The 19,201-nt window shown below is 39.3% G+C and overlaps 1 protein-coding gene across 1 annotated transcript; it reads right to left on the reverse strand.

The window, feature by feature from the left end:
• Positions 1–429: 429 nt before the first annotated feature.
• pan3 (poly(A) specific ribonuclease subunit PAN3) lies at positions 430–18,888 on the reverse strand. The gene is made up of 18 exons (XM_028005313.1): positions 18,549–18,888; positions 17,569–17,690; positions 15,031–15,103; positions 14,233–14,303; positions 13,982–14,123; positions 13,629–13,846; positions 13,177–13,281; positions 13,012–13,069; positions 11,848–12,009; positions 11,464–11,580; positions 11,120–11,221; positions 8,613–8,778; positions 8,283–8,370; positions 8,025–8,164; positions 6,675–6,804; positions 4,019–4,083; positions 3,793–3,931; positions 430–2,566 (listed from the first exon to the last, which is right to left on the reverse strand). Exons 1-18 carry the CDS (start codon positions 18,886–18,888, stop codon positions 2,426–2,428), a joined length of 2,379 nt encoding a protein of 792 aa, XP_027861114.1. The 3' UTR covers positions 430–2,425.
• Positions 18,889–19,201: the final 313 nt, after the last annotated feature.

Consider the following 19,201-nt stretch of genomic DNA (forward strand, 5'->3'; position numbering starts at 1 on the left):
AAGTCCTCCACACTTAAGAAAATACAGTTTCCAACTCAGAGCTGGAAAATAGTAATTTTACACCTTTAAAACAGTTTCCTACACCTGGTTCATCCTTCTATAAAAGCAGCATTTTACACCATCACACACTGCGCTAATTCACATTAAATCCCATGACAACCACACACTCATTGAGCTCTTTTGAGAAATCTGAAAAGTGTGGTGTGCCTTTCCATTCACCTCCCTAAAATCTGATTACCAGAGTTGAAATCTATTACAGCCAATATCCTCTAGAAGTCAGCTAGTTAGTAATTAGTCCACCTTTGACTACTTTAACCTGAGTATTAATCCAGGTGTTCTGTGAAGGCCTGAGGTTTAAACATGGTGGTTGTAACAACAAAATGTCTAAAAGGAACCAGCAGAAAAAACAGAAGAGCTCTCCGATCAGCATCAGTTTTGGTATTCTTTATTAAAATACTGCTGTACACACAAATATTGCAAAAAATTTGAGACAAGAACACAAGAGGGCCATAAAACATACTAAGATGGTGACTGTAGGTGTGTTGCTGTAGGGGGAACTGGGGGAAATGGGGGGTTGACCCTAAAGGTAAATGGAGTGTGGTATAATGTGGAGTACAGTGATTAAACACTGACATCATGTTGGCTGAGTCCAAAGGTATTCGGGTGTATTTGTAAGCATGTGTGAGGGATTTCTAAAGCACCACATTCACCAAATTTGTTTTATTCTTTTCCGTTCATTGATTTCACTAACAGAGGAAGTAGTTCATGATCCAACACAGTTCCCTGTGCATCTGTTGCCCCCAAGAACAGATCATTTCATATTTTCCTTAATATTCAGGGAAAATGACAACAATAGATGATTTGGTAGCGTAATTTGTGTTCGCTGACTATCGTGTAATAAGACAACGGTGTAAAAAAATCTAATCATTGGTCTTAAATGAGACTTCAACAGCATTTTTTCACCTCCCAATTAAAGTAAAATGAAAACAGATCTGCGCTTCGGGGCAACATGAACTGCCTGACAGCATGATCCCGACAATCAACAAAACTTTTAACAACCTAAAACCTCCATCTGAAGACGTCCCGCCCAATGACAGCCAAAGACATTCAATCATCGGGGCTGGGAGGGAGGGAGGGAGGGGGCTCCGGCCGCTTGTCATCCTGAGAGAAAATCCGAGTGCGAAAGCTGCATCTCCAGCCTGTTCGTATCTCATGATCCTAAAAAAGTCAAATAAAACTAAAAGTCGGTGTGTGTCCCCCACACTCCCATCCTCCTTCCCCTCCTTTCACCTAAAACCCCAGCTGGAATTGGTCCACAGAGTATTAAAGAGCAACAGTGAGGCAAAACCTGATTGGCCTCCTGTGCAATCTTGCACAACAGCTGAGCAGAGAGAAAAAGCAGCTGGTTAAAAAGTCGCAAAGTATCAATTTTCTTCCAAAACGTAGACACCCCACCCCCCAGCCGAGGGAAGTGAAGTTTGGGATTATAGCACAAAAAATAAGGAAGATAAAGACAGAAATCAGGGACACTGGGGGGTGAGGAGACCAAAGGAGGGAGACAAATTAAGGACATTCCACGAAGAGGCAGCTGTGGCTCGCTGACCCGAAACAACCACAGCAAAGTCCGATAACCACAAGGTGGCTGCTGCATATGTAACATTTGAGCCTCAGGAAAAGACACGTCTTCCTCAGATGCTGGTCCCGAGCAAACCTACGTCTGCCCACCCACCCAAGAGTATGAGCCTTACGTTCTGCTGTAGAAAAACATCTGAAATCCATTCCCCCCCTTACCCCCAGTTTCACAACCCTTCCCAGCTTCCCAAGTGGTTAGTCCTTTCAAAAAGGGAACCAGCAGTCGAGGCTGAGCTGGGCTGGCCCGTCGCACCGGAAGCCTCGAGTGAAGCGTCCCGTCTCTGAGTGCGTCAGAATGAAGGGGTGTGGTCTCCAACCGGCAGAGAGGGATGTTTCTGTGTCCGTGTGTGTGGCCTTTAGCTCTCTGTGCACCCAGGAGGCCACTCACAATTTCAAAAAATAACAAAAATTAAAATCTTAGTGCATCCTCCTCTACAAGAAGAAAAACAAACAAAAAAAAGAAAAAACATCCCCAGCTGTAGAAATAAACAATAAAAGCAGGAAAAAAATGTTTCTCGTTTTGTTCCCCCAATTTTTTTTTTTTAAAATGTCATTCATCACAGCTTCCATGTTAGTCTTATTTTCCTCTTTTTTGTTGTTTTTTTCAATTTTCAGCCACAAAAAAAATATATATATGCTTTACAAAAATGGTTCCTGGTGGACAGGAATCAGTGTATGTGACTGAGGTTCACGAAGCCCCGCCTCGCTGCCTTCGCTGTGCTGATGTCTGAGAGCCTGGTCCTCTCCGCTGTAGTACAATGGTGTGCTACAGGTCTGGGCCCAATAGGGGGCGCTACAGAGAGCCAGCGGCTGCGGCCTGCAGCTCCTGGAAGGTGCTGTCGAAGCAGCGCTTCAGGTCCGAATAAGTGACCACCAGGACGCTTTTCTCATCCCGGGACACCAAGCTGATCTTCTCAGGAACACCTGCGTCCAGCTGGACACACACACACACACACACACGCTAAGTAACACCAAGCATGACAGGAGCCGACACGTGATCTGTGCTCAGGGACTGAACAGACACATGCAGAACATTCGGCGAGAACCCATGAGTACTTCTATGTTCAGACAAACATTGACCTGCAAGTGTCATTTTGTCAAGTACATTAAATATTGGTGTAAACAGCCTGAGATGTGGTTAAATATGGTTAACCATAATATGGTTATTTAATATGGTTAAATAAGAGGAACAACAAGATTTCCATTTCATATTTCAGAATTTAGAAGTAGCCATTTAGAAGTGTGTGTAAGATTCACACACTTGTTCGCTATGTAGGAGCAAAGAAGTAAAACGGCGAGCTTTGTGATTTTTGTCAAAGAAAATCAAGTAAAAATAGTGTTTGACTAAAAAAGTCATTTTTTTCCAGTCTTCTGCTCCTGCTTGTAGGCTTTAATTGCGTTTCTTATTTAATGGAAACACGGCAATTGTGAAATTGCATTTTTTCGACATTAGCAGAATATTTTTTTCCTCTCTTGAATTCATGTTTTGGGTTTAGCATCAGTATCATCTGTACACTGAAACCTCAAGCTGTGCACAAAGCCAATTTTGTAAAGCTAAATGTCAACATGTCATGAATACACATTTATTTTTACACACTATCCAGACATGTTATCGCACCATCTTAAAAAAAAAGATCTGAAGCGACTCGTTCTATTACTGTGTCAAGACTGCGTAGTTTAATTTGTAGCAAGTCTGTCTTTCTCACCATTAAGAAAAAAGAAGTCTCAAGTCTGGTTTGGCCTTTTTGTTTTATTTTTTTATCTTAGAGACAAGACCTTAAATCTTATTTTGTTTTGTCATATAAGGAAAATGCCTCAAGCTTATTTTGGAGCGATAATTCCCTCGTTATTTCAAGATTAGAGGACTGGACAAAAAAACATTCTACCAGTTTAATATTAATGGAATCCGAATTTATGTGACTGAACTGAAATCTGACTTGATTTTATTTAGATTTGTAAATTAGAAATATTGAGATCTAGAACAAATTTGACCTCAGATTTCAATATCTTAAACTGTTTTAGTAACACTTTCATTATCTCCACATAACAAGATCATGAGATTGATTGGTAACTTAGAGACACACTTAACCACCGTTGAATTAACAACACAAATGACAACATATTCAGCTGCTGAGTTACAAAAGAGAAGTTTTCACTGACTTTGTTGAGGCAGGAGACAATGTGGCTGAGGTCAATCCACGGCGTCCCCGCCTCCGTCACCTGGTGGAACAGATGATCCCGGAAAAGCTTCAGCAGGTAGCGGTCGCCGGTCTCCGACCACGCCGGGTCTTTCTGAAACCTGATTACACAGCACAAGATTACGGAGCAGAAAGAAAATAGACACCAAGAGGTTCAACCTCATCCAGAAAGAGGACATGATCCTTACTCTGGCCGCTCGTTGATGGTTCCCAGTTTGGCAAGCAGGCGGAAAAGGCGACCATTCTGCACCTCCTGAAAACCAAAACCAGACGTTCTCCATTAGTCGACAGCGTTACAAACAATTATTGAATGTCAAGTTTTAACATAAACAACATTTTTGAAAATTATTAAACAAAACGGTTGTTAATAAAAATGGAGAAATCCAGTGAACTAATTAGATTGTCTTCTGATTTAATAAATTTAAATGTATGCCACTAAAAACAAGAACTACTCCACATTTACAAGTAAATTATACTTTTGCTTGTGGTTGCACAGTGAGCAATGCTGGAGCACCAAGTGAGGAATAACCGCACTAAGAGAGAACAACGTATGAATAAATATTTGTGGTCTTCATGAAGAAAGCACGTGAAGGTCCTAAAAAAACTGAAATGTTCCCAGAAACTGAAAGTCTTATCGTTTGACTTTCTGTCCAAACAAGGTGTAAAGTGCCTGTTTCTAGCAGCTCCCACAAGATACTTCCTTTTTACTAAAAACGGAGCAGAAGTCACCGCAACATACTTAATAATCCATGTAGCCTCATTTCAAAACCCAGAAAACAAACAGAATGACAGAGTAGTTTTGATGCAGGTTAATTATGCAGAATGAAAACTGTGTTTTTCCCTTAATGCTCAGCTTGAGTTTCCATCGGTGCAGATCCGGGCCTTCATAAGCTGTTTTAAAATCGAAGGTTAAGACTGCTGTTTGTTAAAGATGCAAATAAGATGCTGACACCACCAGGTTTCACCATGATGATAGTGTGGTGTAGGGTGAGAAGCACTGATATGTTTATATCTAGTTCAAAAGGTTACGTTTCCTTTGGTTACTTATTTAATCTAAAAATCCACCTTGTGGAGTACAAGATTTTTGTACTTTTTCACTTTACAATTACACTCTACTTTGTGTTGTGGTACCACATCAAGAAAATAGTTGGGGTTTTTTTGTTATAAAGTCATGAAGAGCTAAAATATTTAGTGGTTATGAGTAGTTTTGTGAAACACATGTGCAATAAATTATTATTATTTTCAAGAATAAGTTGCCTGAAAACTTCATGACATAATTGGCATAGCCAGTGTATTGCAATTAACAGATGTGAAACTAAAAAGAATACAGGAAAATACAGATATTAGATCAATGGTCCCAATTAGCCAATAAGTTCTGAGAATTATGCAAACTTTCGTGTTACTCTGTTTTTAAAAGCTTCACAAAAACAACCAACCTTAAAAACTGATACAATCCCAACCACAGCTTCAAGAGTAACACAACAGCAGTGTTGCAATGCCCCACAAAACACAATTTGTAAAGAACAGAAGTAAAGAGAGGCATGTGAGCCCCAGCGAGTTGTTGGTATTGATGCATGCAAGCAATCTACAACTTCCATGGATATATAAGAAAACCACATGTTCATTTTTTATGTTATAGCTCCTGAATGTTTTGAGTCTTTCTTAATTATGTTAGAGCAGTTTTAAACAAAATTTATCACCTCTGAAAACTCAGTGGAAAGAAAGTTAAATGTGCTAAAAATATTTGCTGCCATGACTAAAAACTTATTTTTCCAATCACAAAAGGTTTTTATCCAAGACACAAGACATATATGTGGCACATGAAGAGGTTTTTCAAAGGAGCTACGGCTTACATCTATGGCGTGATTTGAATCGTTTGGAGCGTTCAACGCGCTCCACATAGAAATTAAATGTAAACCAGACACGCCTGACGCTCAAAACGCGATTGGTGTGAAGTGTCCTTCTGACAGAAACCACCCAAATTTTCAACTCAGCTGAACTGAGCAATAAAACTGTGGGAGCTGCATGAGCAAAACCTTAACTTTAATGCTAATTTGCTAAAATTTCCATTTCCATATTTAAAAACGTGGATGGTTTTCCTTCAAACAATGTTTTTGCTCTTTTTCCTTTGGACTGAATCAATTAATCAAGACTGTGAGGTTTACTGAACTTTAAAGCACCACAGCAAATTAAAATCTTGCTGTGATGTAAATGCAAAATTGCTAATAAATTAGGAAATGACTTATCTCCTTCTCTATGCAAGAGTTGTATTCATCAAAACAATACACTTCTGATGTTTTCAACACCAAAGACTTTTAACAAAAGCCCTCCCAAGGCAAATAAACAGTACACCTAGTTTTATAGGAGACGACATTGAGCTAACAAAGTTGAGCCGATAAACAGGAAACCCTCCCCGCCATTATAGAAACCTGCAGATTACAAGCAGGTTTCAGCAGTAGTAGCCGCAACAAATTACATACACAAAGAGGGGTGCTTAAATGTGCAAAACTCCACATATCTGCTCAATAAACCTTTAACATGGTTGAAGCAAAGCCATAAACCAAAATGCACAATTGTAGTTTAGAGAACACAAAGAAGCTGGGTTGATGTATTAAACCAGAGTCCAGGAAGGGAAGAGGAACTTGAGGCATGAAGGGGGAGAAACATGCAAAAGTTTGAGGGCAGTTATTTCACACATTCACACCAAGAGGAAACTAACTTTTAGCAAAGACGTCAAAACATTTTAATAAACTATACATCTTGTATTCGCACAACTTCCCTCTTTGCTTATTAAGCTCTTTTCTTGCATAGCAAATATCATCTATTCATCAAGTTTCATGTTACCTTGGCAAGGTCCTCTTCGATGACATCATTTCTCATCTGCGATGCATCGAGTTGTGTGTAGAATCGTGCTCCAATCATTGGCATGATGTCATTGACGCTGCGCAGCCGAGACTGATCAGTCAGAAGATACCTGTGATTATAGGAAAGCAGGTCAATGCCGTTACCCCGAAAATTAGATGCGCTCTGTTCTCTGAATATTTAAATTTACATATATCAAACATTATTTTTACACATTTGTGTGATGAGTCATTACTCTGTTAAAGACATCTGGTACCTCAAACAAAACATGGCAAAATGAAAATTAGGAGGTATTTCACTGTAATGGTTCAATACAAACAGGGTTTTTATTATTCGTTTTAATATTCCAGCAGGACAGAGGAAATAAATGTTGACCTTAATGCACTCTGTAATTAGGCAAAATTTATGTGAACATATTGTTCTCCTCTTCAAAATGCAGAAGAACAGAACATGACACTTGGGTTTCCACAACTCCCACAGCGTTACGCCTATACATTTCTACAATAACTGCTTCATATTATAATTTTATTCAAATTCACTCATTGCAGACTAAAAGTTCTAAAACATTTAAGTAAGCCATGATTTACCTACTTTGTTTTATCCTTAAAGTTATTGTTTGAGAAGACCAGACATTTCTTTTTCAAAACTAGGTGATTTGTAAAGGTTATTTTCTTAAGTAAAAATCTTAAAACGGTGGTGGGTATTTGAGCAGCAGCTCAAAGAGTTTTGGGTTATGTCTGCACCAGATGTTTGCAGACTGAAACTGTGGCTAATTCGTCTTTCCAAAATGGCCCAATCTGACGAGAATAGTATGAAAAGCATTTGTTACATCAATTTCTGTTTTACAACAGATTCTCAGTTGTAGTAAAGTCAGGACTTTGACTGAGCCGTTCTTATCCTTTGATCTAAAGTTTTCCGTATTAGCTCCAGAGCTGCGTTTAGGGTAGTTTCTTGTTAGAAAGTGATTCCCCAGCCAAACTCCAATTTTTTTTTTTTACTTCTAGGATAGAAGCTAAAAAAAGAAGACTATATAGAAGACTATATATGATTAAAGACTTTTACTTTGCTTTAGATTCAATGGTCAATAGAAGACTGTGGTTCATTTATGAAAGTATGGCAAAGTTTCTGTTTCCTGATGCGAGACTCTCAGGCATGGGTTCTTCTTTGAACCTAAACATGAAAACTGTACAAAAACATTGCTTCTTAGAAATATTTTTCTTTTTATTCCAACTGATTTCTATGCTTGTTTTTTTTTCCTGCAGTGGTAATTGTTTGGAAGCATCTCTAAAAGTGTTTTCTTGTGACCTACAGTATTCATGTACACCCTCTTACAGAATAAGGTTCTTGAGGTCTGAAGAGTAGTTTATAGAAACCAGCTCCATGGCCTTCTGCAGGTTCTCCCTCTGGATTCCAGCCAGCGAATTACAGGCCAAAGCCAGCACCACCTTGCCCAGAGAAACTAGATCTGCTTGCTGCATGGCAAAGACACACAAATACATTAATGTTGGCACAGCGTGACACTTCAATTCTGCAACACAAAACCCGGATGTTGGGTATATCGCGGGGAAAACCCGGTTATTGCATAAGTACCTGGTACTGCGGCATCAGGGCAAGATGATTGGTCTGACTGTTGTCAAACGTTAAGACATCAAACACCCCAACACAGTTCACCCGTAACCTTCAGATAAGAGACCTTCATTAGTTTGCCTGCGTGTCTTGTGTCGAGTAATTGACATGACTTGTTGATTTAAAAAAGGAAGTCAAAAGTAAGCATCTCTGTTTAGCATATGACTTTACGGGAAGCCTGACTTCAAATAACATAACTGGTGCAGCTGGGTTAAAAGCCATTTAAGATGAGCAGAACCGGGCTTTAATAATAACACAAGCGGACGTTTGATGTAGACTGAAACTATCCTGTACCTGGTTTTACCAGTGATGAGTATCTTGCTGGGGTCCATGACCCGACAGGCAAGACCAGCCGTGTGGATGGTCCGCAAGGCCGAGCTTAGCTGGACGATGTAGGCCCAGATAAGCGACTCCGGCAGAAGGCCTGCATGCTGCCGTGGCGGCGGAGGTTCGTGTTGCCCTGCGCAAGTTTTTAAAAAAAAACAAAACAAAAAAAACAGCTTTATCATACAGATGTCTTTGAGGTAGACATTTCTGATGAACTAAACCTCAAACTGTCAGCTTCCGCTGTAATCCTCAACAGATCTGCCTGGCAGATACAATATCAGTGGTGTTAGAAAAACACAGAAAAACATTTTTGATCAATTGAAGTTAAAATAATGGTTCATCTTAGGGGTAAACATTTTATCGAAGCTATTACTTGCAAACAGCTACCAGTTTAGCCAAGTGTGAACAAAGGCAGACATATTTAACAGAAAATTATGATTTATTTTATTTCCTATCAATGGAAAGGTTTTCTTTCAAATCTAGCCAGCAGCTGTGTGCAATGGCAGCAGCTGAGGAAGCGAAAGGGTGTGAACTGTAAGAAATATCACCATGTGATGCATAAGGCTGAAAAGGAGTTGGGCAGTTTTACACTTCATGCTGGGAGTTATTTTTAACATTTTCTCCTTGTGTCAGACTGCGCATAGAGGATTCTTATCAGTTTTTGCCGCGGACTAGAGCTATGTGAGCGTGGTTTTGCTTCCTCCCATCAGTCATTCCTGTAGGCAGTCTGATCAACAGTGCCTGCCTGGGATCACTTTCAGCCACAGTTTCCTCCAGATCCACAAGTCATCTTTAAAAGAAACTTGGCAGCCAACTGTCAAACTGGAACTACAAACAGCTCCCTCAAAGAGATCGTTTGGGTTTTATGACAAAGTTCAGTGGCAATATTATCAGTAACAGCTCCCTTACCTGTGGTAGAGAGAAGCGTTAGCTACAATGAGTCACTAGAAATGTGAAGAAATGCCTCAGAGTGGTGAATGGCTAGCAGCTGTTTATACCGCAACATTTTTAATGATTTTCTCAGAATGAAACTACTACACGCAAAATTAAGTTGACGTTATGATCTTCAATTATATATTTTTATTTTGTTTGGGGTTTTTTTTTTTTGGTACACCTCAAACACAGAAATGTGCCATCTCACATGGTCAATAAATAAAAGTGATATGCAACCAAATGTATGAGATACAAAGCTCAGATTTTCTTTTCTGTGTTAGATTATTACACTAATTTATTAGAACTATAATGAAACCTTTGTTAATTTTTCTGTCATGACAGATTACTAATAAACTGTGGACATCGAGAGAAGTGGAAATGTTCCAAGAGACCAAAATTATTATTACAATGTGCTTCTATGGCACTAGAAAATAATCAAATTATTACTAGAAAGTAATCCATTTAATCAGTTCCTTGCCATTGTGCTTTGCACACATTAATATAGCAATGACGTGTACAATTTGAGATATGTTGCATCTCTAATAATTTAAATATTAGGACCAGAAGAGATGTCACACTGGGTGCAACAGAAATCAGTGTTACCAAGTTGTGCAGGGAAAACAGGCTTTAACTAATATTACAAAGCATCCTAAATTAGCATAAGATCACAGTTTCTATTTATTGCCTTTACAGTAAGTAGATGTTTACCTTACCAGCCACCACTTCCGAGTCAAGACAAACATAATTAGATCTTTAAAAGCATGCAACAATGTTACTTTGATGCAATACTGTAGGCTTTCTGTAATCTTCTGACATCTCAAGAACATGAATGTAAAAGCCAACACGCTGTCATAGAGTCGCTACTTTCTGGAGCGTCTTCTGACTTTAATTTCAAACGCCTCACCAGGTCTGAGAATAGCCAACCTGTCCTTCATTCAGTAACAACAGTGGCTGTTGTTACTGAATTGACAGCATTGCTGTCTTGCATTTTTACTGTCAGCTGCATCAAGCTGCCTTGCTCAAATCGTTTCAGAGAAAATAGTGGAAGTGGATAATGCAATCAGGAGCCTCAATCAATCGTGCAGAGTTGCACGGCCGTTCTTTAGCTGAGTAAACACCTTCAATGTTAACTATGTTTGTTTTGAGTTTTTTTGGAAGCAAAAATCTTAACTTATTATTCAAACACTGGACAAGCTGTTTACCTTCCCCTGCTGAGAATTTATATACTTTTTCACAATCTGTCCACCAGAGATAAAAACGTCACATCTAAACTGTCCCTTTAAGACTCAAATTAGACCACATTTCCTGTGATTCAGTACATAATTTATAAAACATTACATACATGTGTGATAGGAGCGCGTCTAGATGCAACACCTCCAACAAAAAACGCATCTAAATAGATCCATGACAATTACCTCATTATCAAACAAGTCAACAAAAGCTGAATGTGTGAAACTGAGCGATGATGAGTGGCACCTGAGGTGTAGCCGATTCTATTTCAGAGAAAAGAGAAAAAATATATGAAAAAAACATAAACTCACCCCACTTCCTCTTTGTGAAGTATGAGTCTGCCGCTGGGTCATTAAAATGCCTGCTGAACATCGTTTCTGCACCTGCATGGAAGTCGTATGAGAAGACCAATGCTGGGGAGACAAAAAGAAAAGTGGGGAGCACAAAAGTAAGAAGCCAATAATAACAAGAGAACTAGATAAATAAAGTACTTCAGCTGACCTGAAAACACATAACCGCTGAATTTTACAACAGAGCTCCACATTTATGACCACAATCAACATCAGCCTGAAACACGTTCACAAAAACTATTATAAAAAAGGTAAACATACAGAGACAAGATGTGTACTGTAAAATAATAATAGCACACACTCACAGTGGTCTCCAAAGGCCTTTGTGGTGAAGACCTCTCTAAGTGTCACCGTGTTCGAGTGCTGAATCTTCTTCCACATGTCGACCAGCATCATACACTTTGTATTAACAAGGCGGAAACCTGGTCGGTTGAAAAACAAGAAAAAAACAAGACATTTAACATGTGTTAACAAATGTGTGACAGCACACCTACATGAAGAGAGTCTGTTATTGTAAAGAAAGAGAAGAAACTCCAGCAGTTTATGGCTTATAGCTTCATGCTTGATATATGGGGGGCACTTTATGAAAAGATTATCATGAGTTACTCATATTTAAAAAAACAAAAAAAGATCTTTGTAAATATTCTGTCAGTGCTTCACGTTCTGTGTAAAGTTTACACATTTATTACCTTGTATCCTCCTCAGGCAGTATGGCAGGTCATCCTTGCTGTTGACCGCCTTGTAGCAGGAGGTGATGTAGCTGAAATTGCTGGTTTTCTGCATGCGGTTCGGCGGGGGGAGAGGCTCGAGGGGAAACAGGCTGTGGTAGCTGTCCACTTCAGACGGTACTTCTAAAGAAAGCAGTTACCAAAAGAAATCAGGACACTGATTACACACGTACAGACACACAGTAATGCTAAAAAACATTCCCTTGAACGTCACGTTTTGTCACATTAAAATCAGACTTCAATGTATTTCATCCAGATTGTAAGTGATTAGATCAGTACAAAGTGACTTATTAAGATGGTTAAAGAATAATGTTAGATGGTTTTGATTTTTCCGGTTCCAGACCCTTCGATCATAGTTCAGGTTGTATGTTTAGGGACGTCGTCCTTCTATCTTTCTATCACACCAATCAACCTTTTCGTTAAGGTGGATGGCCATGTATTATGTTTTCAAGATTCATTTCATATTTTTTAAAAATGACTTAAAAGAGTTCTTTGAGAAATTTGAAGCTGAGTTTATTTTTTTATACCATGACCATGCTATAAACGTCCCTGAATTATGTCCTTAATCTCCATGCTGTGTTCCTTGGTCCTCATGATGTTGTTTGCTCACAAACATAGTCCGTTTCCTGCTTTTGGAGCGATCTCCGGCCCACTTGGCATTTACAAATGAATTGGAACCACAACATGGTTCACTTCAACTGAACCAAGACCTAGGTTTTTAGGTAGACCAGAGTTTGCCACTTGGTCCACATCAGACATCAAACTGTTTGATTAAAGTGGACTAAACCAGGTTGGTATGAATGCACCCTAAGCCTAAATCCTCAGATTTTTACCAGGAACCATTTCAGAGATCTATAAATGTGCCTTTTCCTTTCAGTTTGGATATACACTTCTTGGTGTGGCTCTAGCTCATAAAGTACAAAAAGAAAAATACATCAAGATTTGTGGTCAAAGCAAGACAAACATGAAAAAGTTAAATACTTTTTAAGGTGCAGCAATTAGAAATAAAATATTGAAGAACAGTCATATTTGAATCCTTTGAATCGTTGATTGCATATTTTAGAATAGGGGAACAAAACTGTGATTCATCATGTTTTAGCAACCACCAGCAAAGAGACAGTCTACCTGGGTTCTCTGAGTGGTCGATTTGGGCCATGGTTATCAGGTGCCTGTGAATCAGCTCCTGATTGTTGAAACAAAACGGGGATTTTCACCAAAGATCTCCAACACAAAACAGAAGACAGATGCTGCTTGGTGAAACTGCGAGGAGGACAACTTAGCAATTGATACCTGTCGGAGCTCATCAGCCATGAAGAAGGACGGGGCATTGGCTTTCGGCTGCATGTAAGCCACATGGGGGGCAGTGGGGGGGTAGATATGGAAGGTAGGAAACACCTGCAAGAAACCAAACAGACCAGCTTCCCATTTATTAAGAAATGAAAACCATGCAGATGATACAAACTTTGTTGGGGTTTTTTCCAATATGGACCTCTAAGGAGATGTGAAAGAAGGAGGAAACAAAACTTTGTCTGCATTAAGTGTCAAACTGTAAGATTATTAAAGAACAAACGCTTTAAAACCTAGTAGACCATAACTACAGATGCAAGTTTACCATAATCTGCATAGCAAAATGAAACAAAGTGTCAGAAAAACAGAGCTTGAGACTTTTAATGTGTGATGTTGCGTTTTTGAGATTGCTTAAAACTTCAGTTGTATTTCAGCGTGCGTTGTGCTTTTCGTACCATCCCTGCCATTGGTACTGGGGTGTTATCTGTGTAGAAGTACGTTGTCCCCCCTACGGTCTCTTTCTGAATGATGTGGGCGCCCTGGTCGGCCGCAGTGGTGGGCACCATGTAGTTAGCGGGGTTCGGGGTGTGACTCCGTCGACGAGGGGCAGGTGAGGTGTGAGGTGTGATCTTTGGGGAGTGCAGAGGAGATGACCCAGCAGACAAAGACATGCCTAAAAAAAAAATACAATGCTTATGAAATACTGGCCAAAACAGGTAGAATAGTCACAGTTTAAGGACGTTTACATGCAGGTCAAATAATAAAATTACACATAAGGTATTTAAGAGAAATAGACCCTCGCCAGTACCTGGTGCCAAAGCAGCTGTGGAGCCACCGAGACCAGGATGAGCAAAGAGCGGAGAAGGGAAGGGCTGAACTGCAGACTGCGTCATGGCAGCCATTCGCGGAGCGCCCTTAGGGATGAACTCACTCGCAGTGGGGTTAGGAGCCTATTGGCATGAGTCAAATATAGAAAAATTACATGAACAAAAATAGAGACGATGTGAGGCTCTGGCTCCAAGAACCGCTTCATATAAAAGCACAGCTTCGTTTTCTCACCTTTCTCCTCTGGGAAATGCTAAGAGCACCAAAATCACTGAACAGTGACGAAGTCGAGGAGTTTACTGGATCTGTCAGGGATCAAGAATTACAAGCTGAGCAGAGGCGCTTTCAATCCTCTCAAGACAAATGTTATCTAGTCTGTTCAGGGAGCCTATACGTTTTAGACCAGCTTTCATGGCCAAAGGCACAGACATCCAAGATACCCATAAAGGCTCATTACTGGCAATTTGCAGACAGGAACTCAACAAAAAAAAAAGACGACGCTAAACTGTTAAACTGCAAGCTGGATATAGAAGATGAAGCAAAAGATTACATCATTGTGACTATTATCAGTTATTCAGAGAAATTTATTTTCATCGCATTTTGAAAGCATGAGAGCACTTGCTGGTTTGTTCAGATAAATCTTCAATGATTGCATTAACTCAAAACACCAAGTACTTTTCACTTGTTTTGTTGTGACACGTTTCATTATGTCAATATCTGGAAAATACTTTCTGTTAAGCTATCTTGACAGGATAACCAAATATTTCCTTTATATTCAGATATAAAAACCTAAAGTTTGCCCCAAAGACAATGTGCTCTAGAGCTCATTTTGATGCAGGCATCAATTACAATACCAAAATCTCAAACTGGTTTAGTCATTTTCATGTTTTGTCATCTTCTTAAAACTCTTACACACAATTGGTCGAAAAGTATAAATTTATAAAGTCATGAATGTTTCTCCATACCTAAAAATGACAAAAGTAAATTCCACATATTTCCATACTTTGCAGGAACTTTGTGAGGGAGTCTTACCATGAGTGCTGTGGCTGAAATTCTTGGCACTATCATTGAGAAGACTGGGAGAGCTGCTGCTTGTAGTCATTCGCTAAAAACAAAAACAATTGTCAAAACAACAAAAAATATTTGTATAACCCACATTTATGTGCATCGTGAATCCTAAATACTAACCGGTTTCAATTAATGTATAATACATGCAAACCATTTATTTGTAACTCTGTGTAAAGCAATATTTCTGTTGTAACGTACAAATGTAACAAACGTTTTTAGAATAGAGGTAAACCCGCTTGATAAGTGTTTATTATAGCAACAATCTGTAGTTAAGATATTTTATTACACTGTCATGTAAAAAAATATGCACATATACTTTCATACTTTTCTAAGGTTAAACAAAAACATTAGGTGTTTCTAGTAAAGCCTTAAAATTAAGTAAACGAAACATAAAACCTCTTTCTGTTAATGACATAACTGCTATTGAATTGAATTTGTATAAAAGTTTAACTAAAGCGAAAGATGTTTTTGTATTCGTGCACAAATATATTTTTTGTACATTTTTTAGGTTGTTCTATTCAGCCACACGTTTTTTTAACCTGCTGCCTTTATGTTTCACTTCCATTTCTATTCTAAAATCAGGAGCTGACAAGAACATTCAAAGTTTAGAAAACATTTCTGTGAAATTGTTGCAGAGGAATTTTGACCCAATTACTTCACTGTTTTGATATTAAATATCACCAAGGGATTATCATTGAGAAAGTCTTGTGGTCTGGTGAGACTTTTTTTATTTTTTAAAGAGGGAAGTGACATTTTTTCTTGGCAACCATTTTAAAAACAAAGAACACTTTTTCATTTTTTTTTTTTTCTAATATTACTTTCTTGATTGTTTCTTTTTTTAGATTCAACATACCTGCTGAGTAGAATGCAAGATGCAAGATTACTTTATGGCAACCTCTCTTACTAGTATCCGACTTCAACCATGCCTAGAAAGATTTTTGCAGTTTTCCCCAAAGCAAAATTATTAACTTCAACTGACCTGGGTAAAAATGTATGTCTTTCTAGATTTAGAGAGTGCATCAATTGTTTGCTTAAGGAACCTCCCTGATCTCATTAGTCCTTTAGTTAAGACACACCTAAAAGCAACTAACTGCGACATAATTGCCGTAGGAATCATAAGGGCACGTCTGCTTTTAGTAAGCTTTTTTTTAACCTTAGTTCAATAATCATGACATCATCTGTTATGTTTTGCCTTTCAAAAACATAATACCCATTAAAGACTTTTACACTTACTCATTTCATGATCTCAGCCTTCATATTTGGTTGGGATTTTTTGTGATGGATCATCACAAATTGTGACGCAGAAGGAAAATTCTAATTAATTTTTATTTTTGCAGAAACATACACGGTAACGTGATATTGACCTTACCATTCTCATCTCAACCAAGATAATAAGTTCCCAATATTGAAAACCTAAACAACGACCCCAATCCTGATAAAATAAAGTCAGATTTGACAGCACAGAATATAATGCGCCAATTAAAGAGTCCAAAGGTTAGAGGTAGTCAAACCATAAGTTTTGTATTTGTCTGAAACGATACCAAGAAGAAATTAAGAATTTCTGTAGATTCTTGGAAAGTAGACATGCAGAACGATAAAGAGGGAGATGTGTCAGGTGTTCTGGAGGTTTGCCTTATAAATCAACTTCATGAATTAGATACATTTCTGAAATACAGAGAGCTTAAAAGATCTGAAGCGGAAAATGCACTGTCTACAAAGGACAAATGGGAAACAGAGGGCAATTTCAAAATGGAACTGGAAACATGTGAAAACACAATGAGGCACCAGAGGAAATGTACGTCTTCTGGATGGAAAGTTTGCTGAGATTTTTCAGAAGTCCTCTGCAATGCAAGTTTCTACACAGAAAATTGTTGTGTTGTTTTCTTTTGAATCTGTACATTTTTAAACAAAATCTTATATGAGTTCTCCCTTTGCTTCACAATTCTGCATTACTGTGTGTTCATTTAAGAGACCAGGAATTACAGCAAGGTATCCTGAAGCATGTGGGTGATTTCTGCAAAAGTTTGAGAAAGGTCCACGGATATTAACACTTTTGAAAGGTACAGGATTCTCGGTTTCTAAACTTAAATAAATTCTGTTAAAGAAAATCTCAAAACGGTAAAAAGAGTTTATATTTGTATTGTTGCCTTTTTTATTATTTTCTTTGTGGGTATTTCTTAATCCAAGTAATCCAGGATAATTGGGAAAATTTCTGATCTCAGAATTTATTAAAACACTAACTTACTGGATATGATAATAAGTGTTGTAGTAGAGTCACAAGTAGTTTAACTCTGTTTGGTATCCTCAGCTGACACCGGAGGTGTCTATAAATGTGGTTTAGTCGCCTCTAGTAGCAGCTCCATAAACTAAATAGCCCCAACAAAAAACATCAAGAGCCTTTAGTGTCTTAAACACCTTCAGTTGATTTTTTTTTTTAAAGCTGGGTGTGTCAATATGTTGTTTTATTGATATAAAACATATATCTTGACATATATCTTGTACCTGCATCATTGTATATTTCGACTCTGCAGGGCTTCCAAACCCATTGACACCAATGAAGCTGCTGCTGAAATAAGAGTTGGTGAGATTGGCGTCGCTAAGGGCAGGACCCTCCATCCCTGGGACTGTGGATGACAAAACATAAAATAGAGTCAATACTGACTGAAACCAGATTAATGTAACATGTGGTTACTTCTGCGCAGAGGTCCCAGCAGTGATTACTATGAGAATGTGTAATTACCCAATTACAGGGCTAATTATAAAGCATGTAAACACTGCAGACTCTTTCGGAGACAGCCACAAGGCGATATGCAGTAGATGTCTAAAAAGTTATTATTACTGGGGGTTACTTATTTCCGCGTCCTTAAGTGTAAGCCTACCTACACAGTAACTACTGCACACCGAAACGTTTAAATAGGCGTTAATTACAATGTTTACCCCGAGAAAAGGGGCCACCAGAGAGCAAAAACAATGACAGATAGCACTGCCATGCTAATGATGGCAAACGTAAGGCAGTTTTATAATCTATAAATGCGCCTAACTTTTAAAAAACTGAATAATAACTAATATCGCAAGTACTAACATTTATTTACACATTGGAACCGAAGCCAGAAGTGAACAAAGTTTGAAAAACAATCAAGGCAGCTAGCTTAGCTAATGCTAACTAGCCCACCCAGCTGTCATACAAAAACAACAGGCCTCACTCTGAGCTCCAGAAGTATACCTTTTCTAAAGCCTGTAATAACGGAGCCAGCGATCACAGCATGAAGTCAGAACTTTTCACAACACTGCCAAATAATACAGAAGCAGCTATGTACATAGTAAAGGGTTTCTATGTGCAAATTAAATGTCAAGCACGCTGTTGTGAAGTAAAAAGGCCCAACTGAATCCTCGGACTAAATTTGAACACAGACCCGGAAGGCCCTTTGGAAAAGTCTGACTCAATCAGACCACCCGTGTGTTGCTTTGCTTAGTTTACTCACTGGTTAGCAGCTGCCCCTCTAAAGCCGTGCCTGCAGGCCCTAGTGCTTCGCTTTTCTTGGACACTCCGGTCCCTCCACCGCCTGGGCAGACCGTCGCCGTACCACCGAGGGAATACCCCGCTGGCGTCCCGCCACCTCCGGCCATGGGCAGCGGGACGGGGCTGCCGCCACCTCCGTGCAGCGACATGCTTCCCATGGAGGGATCCTCGTGCAGGAACTGGCACTCATCTCCGTAAAAGCAGGTTTTGTCTTTTGCGTAGTATCGGCAAAACTTCACCTTGACACTGGGTATCCCGGCACCCCCGAGCGGAGCAGCGGAAGGTGGAAGTCCGCTGTTCATGGCACCGCTGCTGCCGCCGCTGCTGCCGGAAGATACTCAACCATAGAGAAGACGCGGGGAGCTAGCCTGCTAGCCAGCTACTTTACAAACACTTTCCCCTCAAAGTAACGGATCGAAATCAGCACAGCTCACATAAACACCGAGTTCCTTGCATTATGAATATAAAATGCATTTTGTTTTAAGTAAATATGACGGCGTACACGAGGTCCTGCTCTTCGTTGTTGTCGCTATCCATGCAGCTGCCTTCCTTGCAGAGTAGCCTGTTGTTGTTTTCTGCTCGCACTCTGGCTGCTGAGCTACCGAGCAGCGAGCA

Source organism: Xiphophorus couchianus, chromosome 21 (assembly GCF_001444195.1).
Source record: "Xiphophorus couchianus chromosome 21, X_couchianus-1.0, whole genome shotgun sequence".
Lineage (NCBI taxonomy): Eukaryota > Metazoa > Chordata > Actinopteri > Cyprinodontiformes > Poeciliidae > Xiphophorus > Xiphophorus couchianus.

Bases quoted from the DNA above. Each gene is read 5' to 3' on its own strand.
- pan3 (XM_028005313.1), bottom strand. From the start codon at position 18,888: ATGAACAGCGGACTTCCACCTTCCGCTGCTCCGCTCGGGGGTGCCGGG. The intron at 17,691-18,548 runs GTGAGTAAACTA...TGTCATCCACAG, and splicing joins AGAGGGGCAGCTGCTAACCA to TCCCAGGGATGGAGGGTCCT. The intron at 12,010-13,011 runs GTAGACTGTCTC...TGCTTTCTTTAG, and splicing joins CGACCACTCAGAGAACCCAG to AAGTACCGTCTGAAGTGGAC.